General features: G+C 45.5%; 1 protein-coding gene across 2 annotated transcripts in view; it reads left to right on the forward strand.

Moving 5' to 3' along the window:
• The window catches only part of trim62.1 (tripartite motif containing 62, tandem duplicate 1), a 36,500-nt gene extending 14,487 nt beyond the window's left edge, over window positions 1-22,013 (forward strand). For both annotated transcript variants that reach the window (XM_018726038.1, XM_018726040.1), the window contains exons 3-6: window positions 10,024-10,119; window positions 13,538-13,794; window positions 14,347-14,462; window positions 19,383-22,013. In XM_018726038.1, the coding sequence (XP_018581554.1) occupies window positions 10,024-10,119; window positions 13,538-13,794; window positions 14,347-14,462; window positions 19,383-19,933 (1,020 nt within the window). In that variant the 3' untranslated portion in view covers window positions 19,934-22,013. The remainder of the gene's footprint in view (window positions 1-10,023; window positions 10,120-13,537; window positions 13,795-14,346; window positions 14,463-19,382) is intronic.
• Window positions 22,014-22,381: the final 368 nt, after the last annotated feature.

The raw sequence follows: 22,381 nt of genomic DNA on the forward strand, positions 1-22,381 counted from the left end.
CCGCCATGGCCCTGACCCGACTCGAGGCTCCCTGTAACCCCTTCGTTGCACTCCTAACTGAGCTCTTCCCATCCACGGAGAACGGTTTGGACCCCTAGGACCACAGAGCAGATGGATCCTGGTCTTGATGTACCCTTGAGCTTCACAGCTGAACTTAAACTGGATTTTAACCCCCAGCAATTTTTTCTTTTTTTTTTTTTTTTATATAAAAGATTTGAGAAACTTCGGGGGTATTTTCTTATGTGTTTTTCACTCTTTTCAGTATTTTTCTGGGTTTAAAGTAGCTGTTTGTACTGTGGCTCATAATTTGCAGTGGAGGCAATGTTTTAACACTGATTTCAGATGACTTTGCAGCGGTGCAGCTTGGTCAGAACACGTGGGAAAGGCTATACGGCAATTGTTGGTCACACTGCTATCAGATAACCCTCTATCTGCCTGTGTGTAAACAATGTTTTACTGGCAATTTTGGGATTGTAAACCTTGGGAGGGCATCGCAACAAATTCTTTTCATAAACTTTTAATTAAAAACAGTTTTTTCTTCTCTGAATGGTCTTAGCTGTGTTATAGCCTTATGGGGACAGCTGGTACCATAGTAGTTAGAGCTGTTGCCTTTGGCGCTGAAGGTCGCAGGTTTGATCCCTGCCTCTGGCTGTAGTACCCTTGAGCAAGGTACTTACCCTAAATTGCTCCACTAAAAAATTACCCAGCTGTATTAATGGGTAAATAACTTGCAATGTTAAGGTTACAATTGTTTTGGAGAAAAGCGTCGGTGAATAAATGTGAGATGATAATGTGTTGCTGAGAAGACAAGGGACGTGTCTGCATGTCCGACTATGTTGTGTGTGCATATGAGCACGTGAGTTTATTCCTTCTTTAGTAGGTCAGGCAGAGCGGTGGCAAAAAGGAGTATTAAATGAGCAAGAAAACACAAAGGTGCACAGGACAGCTGGGACCCGTCAGGACAAATGAGAAGCATCTCTTCGCCCCGTGTGTGTCAATACTGCACCCTTGTCAGTCCAACCGCTGCTCTATCCCTCCTCAAACACCTCACCTAGGCCTCTCCTCCTTCGTACACTCCGTGATGCTCCTGCGACTCCGAGGAATGCGTTGTACTCAAGCGAATGTATTGCCGCCATGAACATGCGGTCAGCAGTATACGCTTCCTCTAATCCTAAAGAGCTTTAAACGGAAACTGTGTTTGTTCAAGGTTTTAATACAATAACCACGTGGTTAAGAATGTCCAAGGATCAATCTCCTTTTGCAGGCACATTTCTGCGGAAAAGCTTTGAAAGCAGGATGCGTGTACATATTTGCATGCGGAAGTGTATTCGCAAACGTAAATGTGTTCATTGTGAATATTTGCAGGCTTCTTTGTCTGATGTGACGTTTTTAAAATTTCACACAATGCCTCTATTAACGCCTCCCCCCGCAATTTTTGAGAATTGTGCACAGCGGGTTCACCACACCTGTTATTGCACTGACTGCATTTCGAAGAAGTGGAGTAATGTCAAACAAAATGCGTGGAAAGAAGTACCATGGCAACGACTTTGTCTGATCAATGGCGTGTTGAAGGTGAATCGCTGTTTAAATCATTAATTGCCGAGGTTTCGCTTTCAAAGTCATCGGTCCGTCCAACTCGAGGATTACTTTCCGAGGAGCGCGCCGGAGCCAGGAGCCTGAAAAATTCTGACCTGCAACTCTCACCCGCTTCTGTGGAAGCAGGACATGTTTGTTTTAAATCAGTTTGCAGACTGGTCTTATTGGACCTCCCAAGTGGAAGTCTGACAAGGGCAGGACGTTGCAGTCCAGAGTGGGTCTTACGGTGCTGGAGAGGCTGTGTACCTACCTGACACTGTGACACTGCTCTGGTCTTCTGCAGTATTTACACTTTCATTAAAATTCCAGTGCCTTTTAATATCTCCTGCACCTTTCATTCGGTCACACAAACCAAACCGTTTTGCTGTTTTTTGAAATGCACTTAGAAGTACAAGCAGTGCAGTTTTTCTGTTTTCAGGTGATGGGAATAAATGCCAATTTGAGCCATTTCTCGATTGTACCACCAAAAAAGTATTCAAATCGCCTGTACTTCGGCAGGGCTTTGACCTGCAAAAGCATTTAAGTGCCGTGGCTGGGTGCTAATCTCCGAAAAGATAAGGCAGATAGCTTGGACTATGGGCAGTAAGTTGGCAGTTTCAAAAGAACACTGAAAAGGTTATGTATGAGGCAAAATACACACTTTATAAGTTTTGGGTTTAAATCCTGGTTAATTTCTTTACACGGAGTGTTTTGAAGGGATGTAATTTAAATATATATTATCCTGTGCTGTTGATAATTTGATTTGAGCCTTTAGGATTTCAAGCTTGAATAGTTCCCCCCCCTTACATTTATTCATCTAGCTGATGCTTTTCTCCAAAGCTACTTACGTTTTACTCATTTATACAGCTGGGTAATTTTACCAGGGCAATTTAGGTTAAGTACCTTGATGAAGGGCACAACAGCTGGAGGTGGGATTCGAACCTCCGACCTTTTGGGTCCAAAGGCAGCGGTTGTAACCAGTACACTGCCAAGCAGCTCTGTTCATAAATTAAATAAAATGTGAATAAGGGTGTGTGTATATATACAGTATTTCTCAATTCTGTCCTCTTCCCATTTTTAGCAGTACCCTCAAGAAACTTCTATATCTTTAGCCTCAAAGGAATTTTTATATAATATCACGCATGTAGAGTTCCCTTAATTTCTACGCAGGATGTTTGTGTGAATTTGCATCAACAGCGCGCCTTTTAGCCCCTGGATTTGTGTCCCCCAGGCAAACGTGCCTTGTTTGTTTCTCTTTGAGAGTAATGTGAACGAGTACCGCTAATTTGTTTGTACCCAGAGGTCTGAATCGGCTTTAATGATGCGATTTTGAAGTTCGCGTGAACCGGTGGTTACCCCCATACCAGCGAGAGAAGAGGGAGACACTCCCAGCCACTTACTCCTTAGTCTCAACTCCAAAGTGGAGTTCAAATGGCGTTCGATTTTCAGAAAGCATAGTGATTTTTGGGGTCTCCCAGTCTTGGGTTTGCTAATATATAGACCAGTGTTGTAACTTGTAGCAATAAATCAAATAACCATTTTCCTCGTGAAAAAGGAAGCAATAAAAAGTGCTCTTCACATATTCCGGGCGTTAAGATGTTGAGCCGTTACTCCGATTCTACAGGCTAAAGCAGAGGCGTGCTTTGTAATCTGCAGAACGTGTTTTATAACGAGACGTGAATGAAACATAAGCCCAGTGAAATTAACTCAATGCAGCTCATTTCTTTACTCTTTCGGATGAAATGAATTGTGATGATAAATTGGAAATCAAACCACAAGTGTTACCCTCGTTGACCGAACAACCAAAGGGTATCGGTTTACTTAGGGCTCGGCACGTTGGCGGCGCCTCTGAGATGATGAGCGTTTCTCTTCGACGTGTCCTCAGCGCTTGCATTGGCGTCTGCCTCGGTCTCACTTGCTCACTCACACTTGAGTTGCTGATGCCTACCTAAGTCTGCCATAATGTGAGTTATGCCCGAGTTATATTCTTCACGGAAAAGGGAGAAGCAGCCCATCGGAAACCCAGAGCACCAATTTGGCTGCTAGGTTTTTTTTTTTTTTTTTTTTTTTTTTTTTTTTTCCTTCGGTTATTATTTCCTGCCTTTTTTCCTGCCATGGTTACTGTGATTAGCAGCTCGTAGGTCAGTAATGTAGGACTTTAAATCCCAATGAAAGGGTTAAGAAACCAGTAAGCGATACACGGGTCTCGCCTACTGCCAACGCCCTGGATTTCCTCACAGCCGCGAACTGTTCTGTTGCGGCAGTCTGGCTCCTGTTGTGTGTTCGCAGAACGGTGACGTGTCTGCTAATGAACCTCCTTTCCCTTTAACTTCCACTCCTGTCCCTGTCCCCCCAGTTGGATTCAGAACCCAGAGGAAAGGAAGCCTAAGTGCCCGGTGGCAGGTTAGCAGGCTTGTGATGTACCTGCTGTGCTTAAAATCATACACCGTTTTGGTTCAGTTATTATTTTTCCACGAGGGAGGAGAAAACCACTCGTGCAAAACTGCAGGATATCAGGTTGTGCAAGCGAGTGGAGATGAGGTGTTTGAACTGAATGGGTAGGGCTGAGTAACCTGAGCTTGGCATGTTATATCTTTTAGGCATGTGGATTCCCAGCATGCAATTGTAGCATGATCTACCCTGTATTTTCACTGCTGGTGTGAGACATTTTCATGGCACTGCTTTTCTCATTACTCTTCTCCCCCCCCCCCCCCATCAGACATTGCTATGGCCTCAAGTTCTCGTCTTTGTTACGTACCTGTCTTCGCTGACCGGCGGTCCAGCAGTTGTAGCACTTGTGCTATATCTGGTAATAGTCATCCTGTAAATGATGTAGGGGCGTGGTGGCGCAGTGGGTTGGACCGGGTCCTGCTCTCTGCCGGGTCTGGGGTTCGAGTCCCGCTTGGGGTGCCTTGCGACGGACTGGCGTCCCGTCCTGGGTGTGTCCCCTCCAGCCTTATGCCTTGTGTTGCCGGGTAGGCTCCGGCTCCCTGCGACCCCGTGTGGGACAAGCAGTTCAGACAGACAGTCCTGCAGGCTTACACCAGAAACACTATGAGAAGAAATTTAATTCAATAAAGCAATCACATTGAAATTTCTTAAGCTGGGTGGACAAAAACCAGCAAAACGCTGTAGTCTTTGGGAGGTGGACAGGAAAATGGATAGGAAAGTGGTTAGAGCTGCTGCTTTGCATCTAAAGGTTGCTGCTTCAAATCTCACCTACTGCTATAGTACCCTTGAACAAGGTGCTTACCATTAATTGCTCCAGAAAAATTAGCCAGTTGTATAAATGGGTCAATAGCTAGGTAACTTAACATTGTAAATGGCTTTGGAGAAAACGCGCGCGCACACACATACTCTTTCTGAACCGCTTGTCCCATACGGGGTCGCGGAGCCTAACCCGGCAACGCAGGGCGCAAGGCTGGAGGGGGAGAGGACGCACCCAGGACGGGATGCCAGTCCACTGCAAGGCTCCCCAAGCGGGATTCCAACCCCAGACCCACCGGAGAGCAAGACTCGGTGCAACCCCCTGCGCCATCGCGCCCCTTGCTTTGGAGAAAAGTGTCAGCTAAATTAATAAATGTAAAGCCTGGACCACACCAAACATTGATATTGGAAGGAGAGATGGACAGATTATAGGACAGAGGCGCTCTTCGGTATGTAGTTCGCTCATTCGCCTTTGGTTTCTGGTCATCTCGACCCACAACCTCCGCAGGGTGGAACCACAGTGACTTGCAAATGGCCTTGACTGTCGTACACCAGAGAGGTCATCCTCCGCTATTTCAACCCGTGCTGCTCAGCACTTTACACCAAGGACAGCAAGCCTATTTAAAAAGCTGACGTCAGAAAACGTTGGATTTAGAAAGCGAGGAGGACGTTTTTAGAGATGGCTTCACGGTAGGTTGGATATCGGACTGCAGCTGGAAAGTATTGGAGTTCGACATCAGATGAAGTAGGAAGACGGCAGTCCTCGACCTGCAGTGTTTCTTTTGTTAATTTTATGATGTGATGTTGTTAATGAGCTGACGAGATAGCGAATGATAGAGGCCGTGGAAGCAGTTTGGGCCCCATTGTCTGGACTTAATCTCATTAGCAGAAAGATAATCCTGCTTGCTTGGTGAGCACCACAACCCTCCCTCTGCCTCCACGCCTGCAGGCCCCGGCGCTCTAATCCCGCCAATCTCTCTACAGACAGGAAGCTGTTGGGCAATTCCTGGGTAGCAAACCTCTCCCACTCAGGCCTGCTTTTACCGTGGTGCTGAACTTGGATGGAAGGCATGAAGGACAGAGGCAGGACACAGTATATTGTAATGAAATGCCCTCTCCGCTTGTCGTGTAGGGTGCATTTGTGGCTGTGAGACCAAGGCCATGAGACTTTTGCTCCTAAATTGTCTTCCCAGATGTTATCCTTTCACAACAGTGCTCTAGTTTGAACTGCTGAAAAAGATTTTTCTGTTATGCAAAATAGTTAGTTGTTAAAACACACAGCCAGGCCTGTAATTCTTCAAATTCCTCAGCAATATCATAGTAAAGGGAATGCATTAATTCCTGTTCTTGTTTCTCTAGGATCTACTCATTGAAATTGTACAATTGTAACCCCCCCCCTCATTTATCACATGCAAAGTGAGCCAGTGGTGAACTCTGGGGATGTGGTATGAATCATCAATACCAAGGTCACTTTGATAGTCCCGCTTCCTTCTTTGCAGTGATTGAGGTTGAAAGACTGCAGGGAATTGGATGCATCCATCTGGATCCGGGGTTGAGCTGAAGGGAAGGAGTGTTGAGGGACAACGGAGCGACAGGAAAACCCATACAGTGTCTCGGAACCACAGAGCTGTTGAGTTTGGGACCACCCATGTCAACATACCCGCTGACAGTATTATCCGTCTGAGTGAGGGATGGTGTGCACTAGCTAAAGGCTTTTTGCCCTTTTTCAACAGAAACTTTTGTATTTTACTGAGAGAAGAAAAAGTGATTTGTTTTCTGAGGGATTTCTTGATCTTTGGAAAAAGCTTTACTTTTAAAAAATAAATAATCTTCAGCCCTTTGATGCCAGTGTCCTGTCTGCTCTGTATTTCTGCTGGTGCCCATAACGGGTTACCTGCTGCTGAGAGGAAAAACACTCCTCTTTCTCTTTAAATACTTTTACATCTCAGCTCTTAGTGAGAAGCTAGAGCCGATGTTTAATATTGGTGCTCTTTGTAAATGGGTGGAGAAACCTTGTAAGTCACCTTGGGTGAAGGTGTTAATAGTAGTTAGTAATCGCTGCACGTCACTTTGGAGAAAATGAATAAATGTAAATGAGCACAATCTCTGCCGTCAAAAAATGGAGTATTGCTCAGTTTGGAGCAACACACACATTGTGCTGGAAGCGTGGAGCACTTTGATTGTTCATTCACCCTTTTGTTGAGTACGTTCTTTCATCAGGATGTCATATGTGCATATGAATCATTAGACAGATGACGTGTCCTGGTCCTCATTGTGTCTCATGATGGATGTGGGAGAAGATGGTTGGTGTGGAGATGTCTGCTCAGACCATCAGAGAAATGATCACAGAGCAGCGACTCCAGTGTATCCTAGAATCCCTGGTGTCCAATGTCCTTAGTTCACAGGTGCTCCCATCTCACTTGAAGCGTTGTTCACCAGCCTGTACTTGGCAAGTCTAGGCCTCAAAGGAGGACTAAAGCATCTGACTTGACTGAATACATGCTTGTTAGGATAAGCAGGGACAGGATTTCCTGGCCATTCTAAAGCTCTGCTTTCATGCCAATTGTCTGCACAACCGGAGACTGGTAATGCTCATTTCTCATACTTTTTCTTTTTGGAAGAGTTGCCACTATGTCTTTGCTAGCAATTTCAACTGACTTAGTTTAAATGGCAGCACCGAAGACTAAAGCAGACCAAGAGGGTGTGAGCTCTACAATTTGACCATCCCACAGAAAAGGTCACTAAGCTGTCTGACAGCAGCCCAGTCCCAGGCCTGTTGTAGGACTACCTTTAGCATAGTTAATGAGGACTTACTCCAAGAGGAGCACGAGTTCCCCCATGTTCCATTATGTTCGGAAAGTCATGGGTTGATGGAGGTGTTTTTTTTTTTTTTTTTTTTTTTTTTTCCTTCTTTCCTCCTTTCCTAATCTTCTCCCACTGCCTCTTTTTGGACTAATTCGGGTCATGATTGCAAATGGAGTGAATTCCTTCTGTAAACTTGCAATTGCCGCGGGAAACTTAGATGTAGGGCCGTTAATGTTACTGTCTTGGACAAGGCGTGTCAAATTATTTCTTGGAATGATGTTTCGATGCTTAGATATGTCCTTGAAGATCTGCTTATCGCAGGTATGCTTTCAATTGTTTTGGTCTACATCCAGCCCAAGAATATGGTAGCTGAGAAGCACTCTGTTAAATGCCCCCCTTTGAGCTTTTCGTAGGGCGCAGAGGTGCCGTTTCTTACGACGCGGCAGAATTATGATCCCTTCTTGAGAAAGGTTAGGCCAGAGAGGTGCTTATGAAGTGCATCTATAGAATGCATGTAAGGAACTCGCGGTGAAAGGTTTTAAGTAGAGTTCACCTAGTGTATCTGTGCCTTGACCCTGGGCAGCATTGTATACACAGTCCCCAGCCACTGTTGTGTCCTTTGTGCAGAGGACAAAAATGAGTTTTTGCAGATTCGCTGCATTGCCAGGATATTCATCACTGTGGACACATGGAGGAGCACAGAAGGGAGAAATGAGTTTGAGATTTAAAACTGTCCAGGTGGAACCTTATTCCATGTTCCTGCAAGTTTGGGGGAAATGCAATGTATGGATGAAGTAGGTCCAAAATGGACTGCATTGCAGGCAGCTGCTTAGGTATTACCCAGCTCTTTGAATGAATGGCCATTGAGAAGTCTGTTAAATGTTGTTTGTATGGAAAGATATGCGTGATCACACAGACTTCACCACATTTGCAGAGCAGCCCGTTGATACTGTGCTGCGGTAGCTTTACCAGTGTGGTCCGAGTCTCTTTACGGACAAATAAAAAGAATGAATTGGGTTGTGATGATAAGTAGTATATGGGGCTAAGGAAACCTGTCCATTAGAAGTGAACCGTGGGTCAGCCACTGTTGGTGGAGACTGAGATGATATGAAGGCCCAGCAGAAAACTGAACAGGAATAGTTCCCACGGCTCGCACTCCAAAGCACAGATTGCCACTGGGACTGGATCTCCGTCTGTGCCGGGCTGCCTGTAGCCGAAACGTGCAAATTAAAAGACGCGGCGCTCTTCTTGCTGCGCACAAGGGCTCTCTGTGAGTAATGGCGAATAGAGGACAAATGCCTTTATTTGTTTTTAGTCCCGGTCCTTATAAGGCAGGCTGCCAAATTGCATCAGAGTCTACATTCTGCCCAGCCTCCTGAATTTAGCAATTTGCATTGTGCAGCACGCAAGACTCGATTAACTGTATGAAGCCCGGAACCCAAAGTGAGGAATTTGGTCTCATTCTGCCCACATGGGGCACTGGCTTTTACCGCATCTCTGTAGTATGTGAGTGGGACTCAAACCTGTGCGTATTACAGCTTTCAGAAGACTTTCAAAGGGTTTCTTCACTTCGGGCACACAGTTACATGTATTCATTTAGCCGACACTTTTCTCCAGAGCAACTTGCAGCGTTGAGCTACTTACAATTATTTACCCATTTAAACAGTTGGGTAATTTTTTTACTGGAGCACTTGAGCCCAAGTGCCTTGCTCAAGGGTGCTACAGCTGGTGCTGAGATTTGAACTTGTGACCTTGGGGTCCAAAGGCGGCAGCTCTAACCGCTACCATATCAGCTCTCCCTGGGTAAAAATGACAGTGAGCTGCTGAATTCTCTTTATTCGCTAAACTCAATAAAAGGCATTAATATTTTTACACTTCAGTTGGAAGAGATTTTCACGGTTGGAGGTTTCAGTTGGCGCCAGACTCCGGTGAGCCAAGCGGTCCTATTCAGCACGCCTCGTCATCTGTGATGCAGGGTTCTCATCTTCTGTGCTGTTGTCCTGGTTCTGCCAGCATGCTCCGGCGCTGAGAGATGGCCCACTTGTTCCCGAGGAGCCATCTCCACACGCTTAGCCCCTGTCTGGCTGCACCCTCCACACGTGTGCCTGCGCAGCTAAGTGGAGCACTGCAGGGCGTCGGCAGCGGCTCGGTGTCTCATCCCTTCCCACCTCCGAGAACAGTGCGATCAGAGGACCTTCGCTTGTCCTCCTTAGGTTGACTTTGGACATTCTGACAGTGCAAACACGCACTCAGTCCCAGGGCCAAAATAAAAGCTGAACATGCTTCGTTTTTTCAAGTTTATACCGAGCTGAAAGGGATGATTGTTGGGGTACCAGGCCACACATCACGGTCATTTACTTGTGTGGTTACCGAGGATTGGGGTGAGCGTGGCTTCCTTTGTTGGTCTCACACCCTCTTGGTGTTTCTCTCTTCCAGAGGGAGATGAAGGAACAGCTGACCAGTCTGCAGGACAGTGAGCAGGGACACACCGAGGCCTTGCAGCTGCTTCAGAGGCAGCTCACTGAGACTAAGGTACGCCCAGGCTCGACTCTCCACTCTTCCTCCACGGGTTCCCTCTTGGACTCCCCCACAAAGGTTTTTTTTTTTTTTTGCGCTTTTCAACATTTGAACTACAAGATTCCCATTAGCTATGCGATGAGAATCCTTCTAGAATGCTCTAGAAGGAGCAGGGCAACGCAGGAACCGGGCCGGGCAATGGTTCTTCAGAAAGTGCCGCCTGCGGCTCGTTTACCGCGTGCTGCACAATGCTCCCCGCTGGCGACGCCGACTTCATAACCAGCAAATCGGTTTATCGAGCCGCTCTTTTTAATCTTGACACCTGGTTGGAATTAGCAGAGGAAGGGGTTACGGTCAATATGGTAGCTTTTTCTCGTTCCCCTCTCTTTTTCCTAAAACCCCCTCCCGTTTACCGTCTTCTGACGGATTGATATTTTAGGTCTGTCTGACAGTGTAGGCGTGTGCAATCAGCGCTGTTTGTCATGTGGTGGTGAACACCCACCGGCCGACTGATTACACACTACTTGTGGATGCAGTGGGCACATCTATTTTTATTTGCCACTGCGCTGGGTGAGTTGACTTTTATTTGCTGTTGCACTAAGTACGTCTCTCTTCGCCTCTGCACTGGTTATGTTTGTGCCGCTTTCCATTTCCGTCCCTATTTCTCTTGCCTGGTTACGCCCTCTGACCTTACAAAGAATTCCAGTCTCTGCTGCCGCTTTTGTATCTCCCCTTTTTCAGCTGATTTTTCGTTCTCAAAGGCCATGTTTGTGCACTTCTTCACGCAGCTTCTTTACGTTTTAGCCATGTATTTCTGTGCGCGATCAATCGTTGCTTTTAATTTGTCTAAATTATTCACAATTTCTCTAAATTGACCTGCTTTCCGAAAGACTCTACTTGCACGGAACGTGGAGAGGCAGGGATGGCTCGTATTGATGGTCAAACGTAAGGGCTCTAATAAGCCTGTTAGCCTTTATTTGTCAGTTGCTATTGTTACTGATGTTCTCTAATTAACACCATTCCTCTGTGCATTAGCTGCCCTTTGTGAGCCACAGATTTGAACCGCACCTATTAGCCTGAGCCTGCAGATCTGTGGTAATGATGCACTAATGGCTGTGAGTGCTGATGTGGAGATGTAGCCTGTGTAATCTGGAACGTCCACTTCGTTGGGCAATTGCAGGTCACTCTTGTTTTCCAGCAGTACAAAAAAAAGCCTTTCCCAGCTCCCAAGACAAAGACCTCTATCCCCGAGCCCTACTTGAGGGAGACCTAGAACAAAATAGAGGGGATCTACACCCTCTGCTGTTTGTGTGTGTGGTGCTGTGTAACCTTGGACACCACTGCTTACCACTCTGGGGGAAGTGCACTTTAATTGTGCAGCCTACATGCTTGCTTGCAGGCCAGTAAGACGGCTACAGGGGATGATTTATTGGATGCCCGGTGGCAGCAGCGTGCTCCGCAGCTCCAGATTTCAGCCCTGATGTGACAGCAGGGGGGACATGGCTCCCTGCAGACAAATACACATTTGTCCTCAATCTTTTACGCCTAATTGATGCAGTAGTCCTCACCATGAGCTAGTTCCACATCTAGATTTAGTAAAGCTTCCATTGTTACTTCTCAATTAACTGTTGTTTTTCTCACATGGGAAGTTTTGTCATAACTAATTTCCGTGTATAATTGCAAGTAGTGTATTCTGCATGGGGCTGAAATCCCAGGATATACCTCACGCCCTGTGCTTCCAGGGTAGGCTGCACAACACTGCAACCCACACACACACACAGTGACTGAAAGCACTTGTCCCAAGCGGGGTCACGGCGAACCGAAGCCAAACCTGCCAATACAGGGCATAAGGCTAGAGGGGGAGGGGACACAGACGGGACGCCAGTCTGTCACAAGGCACCCCAAGCAGGACTCGAACCCCAGACCCGCCAGAGAGCAGGACCTGGCCAACCCTGCAACCATGTGCTGGAAAAGGGGTTGTTAAGAGTGGAGGGGTAGATAGATGGGTTTAAATGTACATCAGTTTGTTTTTTTGGCAGATTCTTTCCTCCAAACTGATGTTCACTTGGAGTTAACAAAGGAATTACAAATACTTGGGTAAAGAACAGTGGCTTGGTTCATTGCTAGAGAGCCATGCTGAGACTTGCAAACTTTACTTTTTCACTCTTAAAAGCATGTTTCATGTTACCAGATGAAAATGAAAGGTTTCCAGCTGTACTTGGGCAAGAGAAAATCTCCTTTTGTTATGCCCCATTCCTGTGTGTTTTGGCCTCGATGGTTGAGATGAATGAGTCCTTTGATGCTTTTCAGAGGATTAATGCTTTGCGCATCCTCTGAATCTTCGTATTGCACTTCCCGTCTCTCCATCGTAGCCCTTACTCCCCGTTTCGCCACTCGCAGAGCTTTTGTTTCACCTCTTTTCGCTGACACTCCTCTGTGTGATGAGTGTTGTTTAGTTGTCTCTCTGCCTCTACATGTGCTGTCCGTCCTCATATGATCTCAGCTGCTGATTGATTTATTTTCTATATGTCCATATCGATGCCATTGAAACACTCACTCTCCATGCTGGGGTTTTTGTGTTGCCGCAGGCCAGCCATAGCAGAGGCAGCCCTCATGTACTCTAGGTCTCAACCAGTAACCTAAAGTGTGCTGTCTCTGGCCCATTTTCTCCACACCCCAAATCAGTCTCTAGCCCAACCAGCCCCATCTTTCAGCCTTGCTTTCCAGCCCAGGGGTTGTGTTGTGTTTCACAGTGGTCCTCTTTAATCCTGCATGAACATGTTCAAGTGGTATAGCTGCCCTAGCCGTCTTCTGCCTTCCCAGTTGCATCGGAGAAATTATTGAGATTTATAATCTCTGGCTCCGTCTGGGATAGCCCCTCTTGTTGAGCGGTGTTTTGTTCTCATGCTTCTTCAGTTTTGTTTGCCTCATTTGACTGCTTCTTTGGTCAGAGTTCTTTCCAATGTCAGGATGTGTGTTGCAAAGCAAAAGGGACACACTCTTTTAACTTTCTTTACTTCACCTCATCTCCTCTTGGAACAATTAAACCGTCTGTAAAATTTTATTTGATGGGTGAATAAGATGTGTTCTGTGTAAGTAGAAATGCAAGTGATCACTTTGTTATTGTTGTCATTCCAGATTTTGCAGGCTAGCAGGTTATATATAGGTTATTGAGAGCCATGGACACTTAATGACACTTCAATTTGCAAGCTGGTGTTTTTAGCAATGTGACTTCACGGAGGTCATCCTAGTTTACTAGGGTCAATAAGGGGCCAGTTGCCAACTTCGGTGTTGAAGCTGAAGTCTTCCGAAGGCACGTTCTACTCTGGGGCTTCTGCTGGCATCAGCAATTTCTCTGTTGCATTCTAATGAGTTGACGTGTTGTCTTCTCGGTTTGACATTGCGTCTCCTCCACTCGCGCACCCCGACGCAGTCATCGGCAAAGAGCCTGCGCGCAACTATAGGGGAGGCCTTTGAGAGGCTGCACCGCTTCCTTCGAGAGCGCCAGAAGAGCATGCTTGAGGAGCTGGAGGCGGACACGGCTCGCACGCTTGCCGACATCGAGCACAAAATCCAACGCTACAGTCAGCAGCTACGTGACGTCAAAGAGGGCATCCAGATCCTACAGGAGCGCCTCAGCGAGACAGGCCGTCATGAGTTCCTGGAGGGTGTGGCACTCACTTCTGAGAGGTGTGTATGATTACGTTTTAGTTGGTAATTATTGTTTTTAACAGTTAAGTTGCCAAATTAGATCAGGAGCCCATTTACATTTATTCATTTAGTGTTTTCATCCAAGGAGACTTGCACTGTTAGAGTTCACTGCCTACAGTCAATCACAAATTTATACATTAGAGCAAAACGCACACTATGGGCACTTCAGTCACCAGTTCACTTTTGAGCCACTACTTTGGACCGTGGGAGGAAACCAGAGTATTTGGTGGAATCTCATACGAACGCAGGGAGAACATGCAGACTCTTCAGACTGAGCGAGACTGGAACCCACGTCCTCTCACACTGTCCAGGTGCAGGGAGACAACACTAAGCTGCTTGCTGCACCACTGTATTGCCCATTTAATCCATTTCTTTTTTTGTACCGATGCCGGAGGGTGTGCATGTTGTCAGAGGCAACTAAGGCAAGGTCTTTGTTATGGAAAAGTGGAAGTCAAGTTGTAAGATTGTGTGCTTTTAAAGGACAATGGCACTTTAAAGGTGTGTGTGTATGTGTGTGTGTCTTGTGTCTAGAATAAAAGGGAAGATCCACGAAACTAACCTGACCTATGAAGACTTCCCAACGTCCAAATACATGGGGCCTCTGCAATATACAATATGGAAAAGTCTCTTCCAGGACATCTCACCAGGTATACCATCATTCCTATATTAATCGTTCCGAATCTTCCAAAACCCCTTTCAATGCATGAAAATATGTAATGTATTCTGTTTAAATAAAAACACTTAACTGCGCTTTTGCTGTTACGTCGGTAAAATTGAGTGCATGCCACATTAGGTGCCAGCTGATGTGAAAGGCATATTAATTAGCATAGAAGTGCACTCTAATGAGGACGAAGTAAATCTAATACTAGATTTTCTGACAAAGTGAGACCGTAATTCCAACAGTGTTCAAGCTGGGAGAAAACTATTCACAATGATGCCGCAAAGATTATTTCATGTTTAATCAATTCTTCAATTGGTTGTTGACGCTAAATAAAACTGAAATATTTTTCATTTCATGAGCTTCCTAGTAATTAGTGCCGGTTGATCTGCTCATGCTGTTGACTCAGTAAACTGCTTACCGTCTCTGTGGGATATATGTTTATTCTCTGTGTATGCATAGGTATGGGTGTGTCCTCTGTGTTCGGGGGGGTTGCAGCCTTCTGCATTCCTTCCGTCGTCACCTTGCTGTCCTTACCGTGCTACCTGCAAGTGCCTTGGAGCCAGTCATTTGACTCTGTGATGGCCTGCCTTTGAAATATTTAAAGGTTTGCTGAAACGGAGACTGCAGTGACATTGAAGAGAATCCACAGGCCCTGTTCTGCCCGCTGGACGACTTGTTCTGTTGCATGTTTATAAATAGTGCCTTGCACAGAGGACAGGGTGGCTCTGCCTCCTCCTCCGCAGCCTGAGCCGCAGTGGCCAAGTATGAACGGCTAGCAAGTGCGTACGACTCGCTTTAGGCCCAGGCCTGCATTGCTGTGTTTTGAGTCGCGGATTGATCTGTCCCGGTACATTCCTCACATGTGCTGGATGTTCTAACAGGGCTGCCTGGCCTATTTACCTGCCTAAACAGCACCTGCCCATCGGCTTCCATTTGTCGTTTCAGTCGGTCCCTCTACAGCTGAAGTTCTTCAGGGCCGAGTTGTACGCCAAGTTTACTTTTAAAGTTTATGTGATGACGTACTGTAGAACGGCATGGGCAGGTTGGGGCCTTACACGGCTTCGGAAATGAGTTACTCTGGCCTGGATTATTCTTGTTCATTTTAGCTGTGCTCCTGCTGCCTTTTAGCTCCGTTAATTTGTTTTAACAAACGGCATAGTGACACGACAGGTAGGGCTGCTGCCTCGTAACTCTGGGGCCGTTTTTGGCGTAGGTTCAAATCCAGCCGAGTTGGTGCGGCGATCATGTGCTCGCGTGGGTTTCTTCCAGGTACTCTGGTTTTGTTCCACAGTCCAAAGGTGTATTTCGTGTCGACTTGTGCCTCTAACTTGCTCGTAGTGTGTGACTGTGTGCAGTGGACCGGCATCCTGTCCAGTGTCTCCCTTGACTAGCATAACACCTTGTGCTTCTGGGTAAGACTCTGAACCTTCGCAGCCCTGACTTGGACAAGTGGTTATCAGTAGTGAGTATTTATTTTGACAGAGTAAAGTCTTGATGATCCAACTTAAACACGACCAACCCTAGGAATACGGAAATGTTGTACGTGGGATAAAAGAAACACTGAAAGCATGTCAGATAACCAAAGGTTGGATTAATGAGACTTTGCTGTAAAGAGCGTCTGATGTTACACTTGCAGCTCATGAAACGAACATCTAAATTACAAGTTTTCAAAGATACAAACATTTCCAGATTTTAAATTTTTAATTGCATTTTCTTCATTTACCCTTTTCCTAAAAATTCCGTCTGTTGCGAAACAAACCCTGCATTTCCACCTCCTCTCGTTAGCTGGCCACAAGTATGAAAACACCTTAGTTCATGTCACTGTATCTGGTATTTTTCTGTGTCTCAGTGAGGATCCTTTCACATTTATGGAATTAGTTGATCAAACGTCGGACTTTGTGTAAAGCTCTTTATTTCAATTAAATTTAATTTATTTTTATAGAGCGCTCTTCTCACACTGTGACACAGCACTGATCAAAGGCAAAAGGGCAAAGAAACAAAAATAACTTTACAGACTAGCGTAACACATTATCGGTGCATTTATTAAAGCTATAAGTAAGTCTACTGGCCACGGGAAAAAAGCTACAAAAACTACCAAGTGAAAGTCAAGGGGGGGGGGTGGCCCTTGGTGGTCTAAGTGCCAGTGGCTGCCCACCCCTCCTGGGCAATCTAGATTAAACAAGACTTTTAAGTCAGTTTAAATGTAATAGCATTGTTGCTGTATGTTGACTTGATTTACCAGTTCACCAAGGTATGTCTCGTTCCTCATGGCAGTTGGTCATCATCTTCAGTCAGCATGGGATGCTGGTATCAATACTCAACAAGAAGAAATTATTAGTAATTTATAACTTAAAGAAATTAGGCAGTTTAATACATAGGGGGGGAAAACAGAAACAGCCAAGTGGAATTACACTGCTTAGTGATATGCCCGAGTGAACACGTAAGTCTTTAGTTTGGATTTAAAGGTTGAGACAGACGGGGCATTTCTGACAGTAACTAGTAGACTATTCCAGTTTTTACATGCTCTATAGCTAAAGGCATGACCTCCTACTGAGATCTTATTGATCACAGGTACTTTAAGGTAACCTGCATCCAATGAACAAAGATATTGTCCTGGGATATAAGAATCAATAATCTCACATAGGTAAGCTGGAGCAATACCATTTACTGCTTTATAGGTCAGAAGTAGGATTTTATACTCAACTCTAAATGTAACCGGAAGCCAATGCAGTGATTTCAGTACCGATGTTATATGGTTGTAATTCCTGGTTCTGGTAACGATTTTCACAGCAGCATTTTGTACCAACTGTAGCCTGGATACAGTCTGGTATGGACAACCCGATAATAAAGCATTACAATAGTCCAACCTGCTTGAAACAAAAGGATGAACCAATTTCCTGCTGGTAGCCTTTGCCTACACAGGAATTGCCTTAATTTAGCGATGAAAGAATTAATTTGTTTGTCATTTCAAGTTGTACCATTTATTAATAATCCATTCTAAGGATTTTTTTTTTTTTTTTTTTTTTAGTTAACCATTCAGGAAGGATCTCAGGATGCCTCTGTTTTAAACCCACTTCCCTGCTTATCTCCTCTTTTAAATTTGCGTCGTCTGTCACAATCACCTTTGTATTCCCTATCAATGATATAGGCTTCCACGTGTGTAATGTGCGTCGGCAAGCAGGGAGGTTATTGGACAAACTTCCAGTGCTTCTAGAATCGCATGTCTACATCTAAAGCTCCTTGCCTGTTGTGAAATCCACCTTGTTTACTCTTAAACTAAGTACTTTGGGGGGAGGGGAAGCTGCCTGCAAAATATATAAATAAATGAATGTAAATGTAAAATAGCTTTATCTGAGACTTCTGCAGAACCTAACCTGTAAATGATTAAAGGCCTGTCGTCATTATTAACATTCTATTCATTGTGATGATGCGATAAAAAAAGGACTTTGGATTTATTAATAAATCTCATTTTGAAGAGACTTTTGGCCAGGTTGGCATTCATAAGTGGTTTGTGGAGCCAGTGTACTTGGATCTGAATTCCAAGTAATGCTCAGCAACATGAGACATTCGTGGTGTCTGTTGTACGCCTACCACAGACAATACCATAGTACGCCTACAACCGGCTGCTTCTTCCCCTTCCTGGCTGTTTATTGGTGTTCTGTAGCACCTTTTCTAATGGCCCATTGTTTCGATTGGTCTGGTGCTGAGTCGGTCTTGCTGTCCCCATTTTACCGCAACCACTTCTTTTTGCACGAACCCCCCTAGGCAGACAGCTGCCTTCACCCACTTTGTCCCCCGGTTGTTTGTTTGTTTGTTTATTTATATTTCTTTCACACCAGTTGCCATAGAGACCCCCGCAGCTCCCAAAGTGCAAAGCAAGTATTTGTACCGCACACTGGGCAGGACAGAGCCCACTGGCCCCTGCCAGGCGGCCGACTGGTGATGGATGGGCTTTCGGCGGGGCACTTTGTCAGCAACTTCAGAGTGGAGCTGCGGCTGCCGACATTCACACACCCCACCAGCAACCTACCGTTTCTTTTTTCTAAGGGTTCTCAAAATGCACATCTCGCTGCACGAAGTCGACTTTGGCCTGGAATAAATCCAGCTATCGTCTCTTGATTTAGCAAGGATAGGAGCTGACGCACTCAGGAGGACCAGATAGCAACCTGGTTGTTGTAGTTCAGAATATTTTATTATATTGCATTTGTCTAAGTTTAGGTTATTTCAAAAATGCTGCACTATTTCATGTCCCAACTGCTGAGTTGTTCTGAGACATGCAGGTTCGTTCATACTTGTTTGCAGTCTTGGCTATATGATTTAGACTCCTGCTGGTGATTGTGGGATATTTCTGTTGGGAAATACTAATTAAAAAATAGCGTATTGTCCTTATTGTGTTGTCACTCTTGGTAGCTCACAACCGTCAAAGGCCACGCCTATAATTCTGTGTGTGTGTGTGTGTGTGTGTGTGTGTGTGTGTGTGTGTGTGTTTGGACAGGTAGGTGGGTAAAAGCAATGTGAGGTTAATGTCACAATGACATTGAGAGACAGGCAGCGAAAGAAAATGTTAACACTCAATGTCCTCCTACAAGATTGGCTGTGGAGTAGCTGCATCAGCACATTGGTGGGGCACGAAGGAATGCTGTGTGTAGTCTCAGGGTTAAGCTGCTTCAGCCTTTTACGATAATGGCTTCTAGCATGGTGCCAAATGGAAAAATCTGCGGGACTTCTCTCTCACCGTCTAAGGTGTCGCTCATAAGACCATTTTTGCATCGCTGTACACAAGTTTCGGTTGTGCGCCTAACCACCAAATTGAGCTTTTGTGTCCTTGTTTCAGAAAGTCTGGTGAAAAATGGAGGGCTGTCAACATTCCTGCAATTATGCCCCTTGTGTTTTTGCTCCCTGACAGTACCAGCCGCCCTGACTCTTGACCCCACCACGGCCCACCAGCGGCTCATCCTATCGGACGACTGCACCATTGTTGCCTACGGCAACCTGCATCCCCAGCCTCTGCAGGATTCGCCCCGCCGCTTTGATGTGGAGGTGTCCGTGCTGGGTGCGGAAGGCTTTGGCTCAGGGGTCCACTACTGGGAGGTGATGGTGTCAGAGAAGACCCAGTGGATGATTGGGGTGGCTAGCGAGACGGTCAGTCGCAAAGGCAGCATCCAGATCCAGCCCAGCCGTGGCTTCTACTGCATCGTCATGCATGACGGCAACCAGTACAGCGCCTGCACCGAGCCCTGGACCCGCCTCAATGTCAAAAATAAGCTGGAGAAAGTGGGCGTCTATCTGGACTACCCCAAAGGCCTGCTGGTTTTCTACAATGCTGATGACATGTCCTGGCTCTACACCTACCGGGAGAAGTTCCACGCCAAGCTCTACCCATACTTCAGTCCTGGCCAGAGCCACGCCAATGGCAAGAACGTGCAGCCTCTGCGGATCAATACCGTTCGCCTATAGGAGCCCGAGTCTTGGACGAGTCACAGCACTGTAATGCAACCCATAAGTCATCCTGGAAACATCCATGACACAGGAATCTAAAACCCATTCAGTCATAAAATCAGTAATTAAAGAAACAGCGATACCTTTGTTTGCCCTGTGCTGTCCGGTTTGTGGTTCTGCTGAGAGATTTGCAGCGTGAGCTATTGGCATGACCAGGTCAGTCCTGGTTGAATTTGTGGATTTTGGTGCAGTCATCAAGACGAACGTTATATCGCAAGCTGTTGGTAATACAGTAGTAGGGTGAGGTGGGGTGGGATGCTGGAATCCTATCTGCGTGTGTTTTGACAGTCAGTCAACAGCCAGTCCTTCCTTCTCCCTCCGCTGGTACTTTAGAGAAACTCTGACCATAACTTTGCTGTCGCTGATCACTCCTCCGTCGTACCTCCTACGTCGAGGTGCAACTTGTCTACTTAAAGCTTGAACCTGGGAGAAGGGCGTCCTTATCGCTGCTGTCAGACCCTGCAGACCCATCTCCCTGTTCTTTCTGGGAACTGGCATCGCTGGTGAGTTGAGGCCCCGTTAGAGCAAGGGGGGTATCCCTATTGCCAAGGCCGCAGGAACTAGAGAGAGAGAAAGTGAGTTCCCCATCTGTCCTGTTCCTTTCTGTCTGTGTGTCACTTGTGCGTGTGTCATTTCTCAGCAGGTGTTCGCCACTTTTCCCCTCGTACTGGTTGCTGTTAACCGTTTCCATATACAGTACGACACGTATACTCAGTTTTCTCCCTTTTATCCATGACCACAATATATCAGCAGTTACTTTTTCTCACGTGAATTGCTTGCTTTTTGAGTTTCTATCAGTCATTTTTAACCAGTCAGCACCACTTTGCCCAAGTGTGTAAAAACTATGCTAAAATTAATTTTCATTTGCTCCTGTGGAATTTTAAAGTGGCCACTGAGCCAGAAACATTTTAATACCTCCTGCTGTTGCTCTCGAGAGTTGTTGTGAGCAAATATCGAAGAACTCTAAACATTTTAATTGTGAACGGAATATTCCATTCATCTTAAGTATAATATTCCATTCATCTGGAATATTTTGGATCTTCCATTCAGCTGTGAGAACAATTACATATTAGAATTGACAAAGATTAAACCAAGGGGGGAATTTCAACAGAGGGATGATGGCTCATAGCAACAATATGAAAAAGAAGGGCCCTTTATGGTGAAATCACACTGTCTCAGTCCCTCTGTATGTTCCCAAGTGCATTTTTAGTATTCATTACATTGCCAACCAAAGAAATGCATTTTTTCTATGTTTGGTCACATTATTTTTATTAAATACTTGGTTATCTTTCACTGTCGTTACACTAGCCAATCTCTTCATAAGCCTTGACCTTGCAAAAACATTTGTCATTTGATTCTTCACTCCTGACTTCGGCAACCCTTTTTCACTTGCTATTAAGGAATTCTCTGGAAAAATTCTGCTTAAAGATGCTTTGAGATTCCTAGGTTTATATTGAGTACGTTTGCTCAGCGGTGATCCTCATAGTCTTAAACAGGGAAATTTTGGGAATATGAATCTACGAGGGGACCAGACATCATAAGGATACGTCTTTGATGTCTCGAATGGTAACTGGCAGAGTGCCAGTTGCGACTGGGTTGGATCTGTCACCCTTGCAACTGAAGACGGATGCGAAGACCACAACACTCCGTCGAAAGGCGACCTAATCGATGAAGCTCTCTCTTCTTGGGCCTTAGTGTTCCCAAATATCACGTTTTCTTGTCCTTTGAAGATCAGAGTGCTGCCATGCCATTTTGGATGTTCTATCCTGATCACCGCTTAGAGTGGACTGGTTTGAGGTAAAGCTGCTAATTGGGTCACTGTGACCCTGGAGTGAGGTGTTGGGGAAGAAGATGGTGGTGATGATGGTGATGATTCTGATGATTCTGTCTCTTGAGGGCTACCGCTGTGCACATATCATTCTGTACACAAACTTTGATGTGCTGTTGCAGCTAGAGGTCCATGAGGAACTTGTTAATGTAGAATAAAGAATGGTACAACTGTCTGTTCTCTTCTTCTTTAGCAAAATGCACCCCAACACCGAGCAGAAAATAGACACTGGGAAGAACAAAACCAGTAAACAGCAAAGTGTAAGTCTAGTGAAATGTTACTTGCTAGCAGATTTGTAGAGTAACAAATTAAACCTCACTATATAGCTACTAAAACTGCAGTAAGGCTGGCTTTGTTTGCCTGCAGGTAGTAGCATCTTTGCCTCTTCGTCTATAGGAAGCTTCTAGTCTTGGATTTGGTGGAGCCTGAATGCGAGTTGTGTCCTGAATGTAGGTTTTTACACTGTACATAGCTTAGGTCAGCATTGCAGTTTGTTTTTCTTTCTTTGAAATGTATAACCTGTGTTGGATAGCTAATATTTAACTTTTTAAATATTTGTCACTTAGTCGTTTTCCTTG

This window comes from Scleropages formosus, chromosome 22, assembly GCF_900964775.1.
Source record: "Scleropages formosus chromosome 22, fSclFor1.1, whole genome shotgun sequence".
NCBI lineage: Eukaryota > Metazoa > Chordata > Actinopteri > Osteoglossiformes > Osteoglossidae > Scleropages > Scleropages formosus.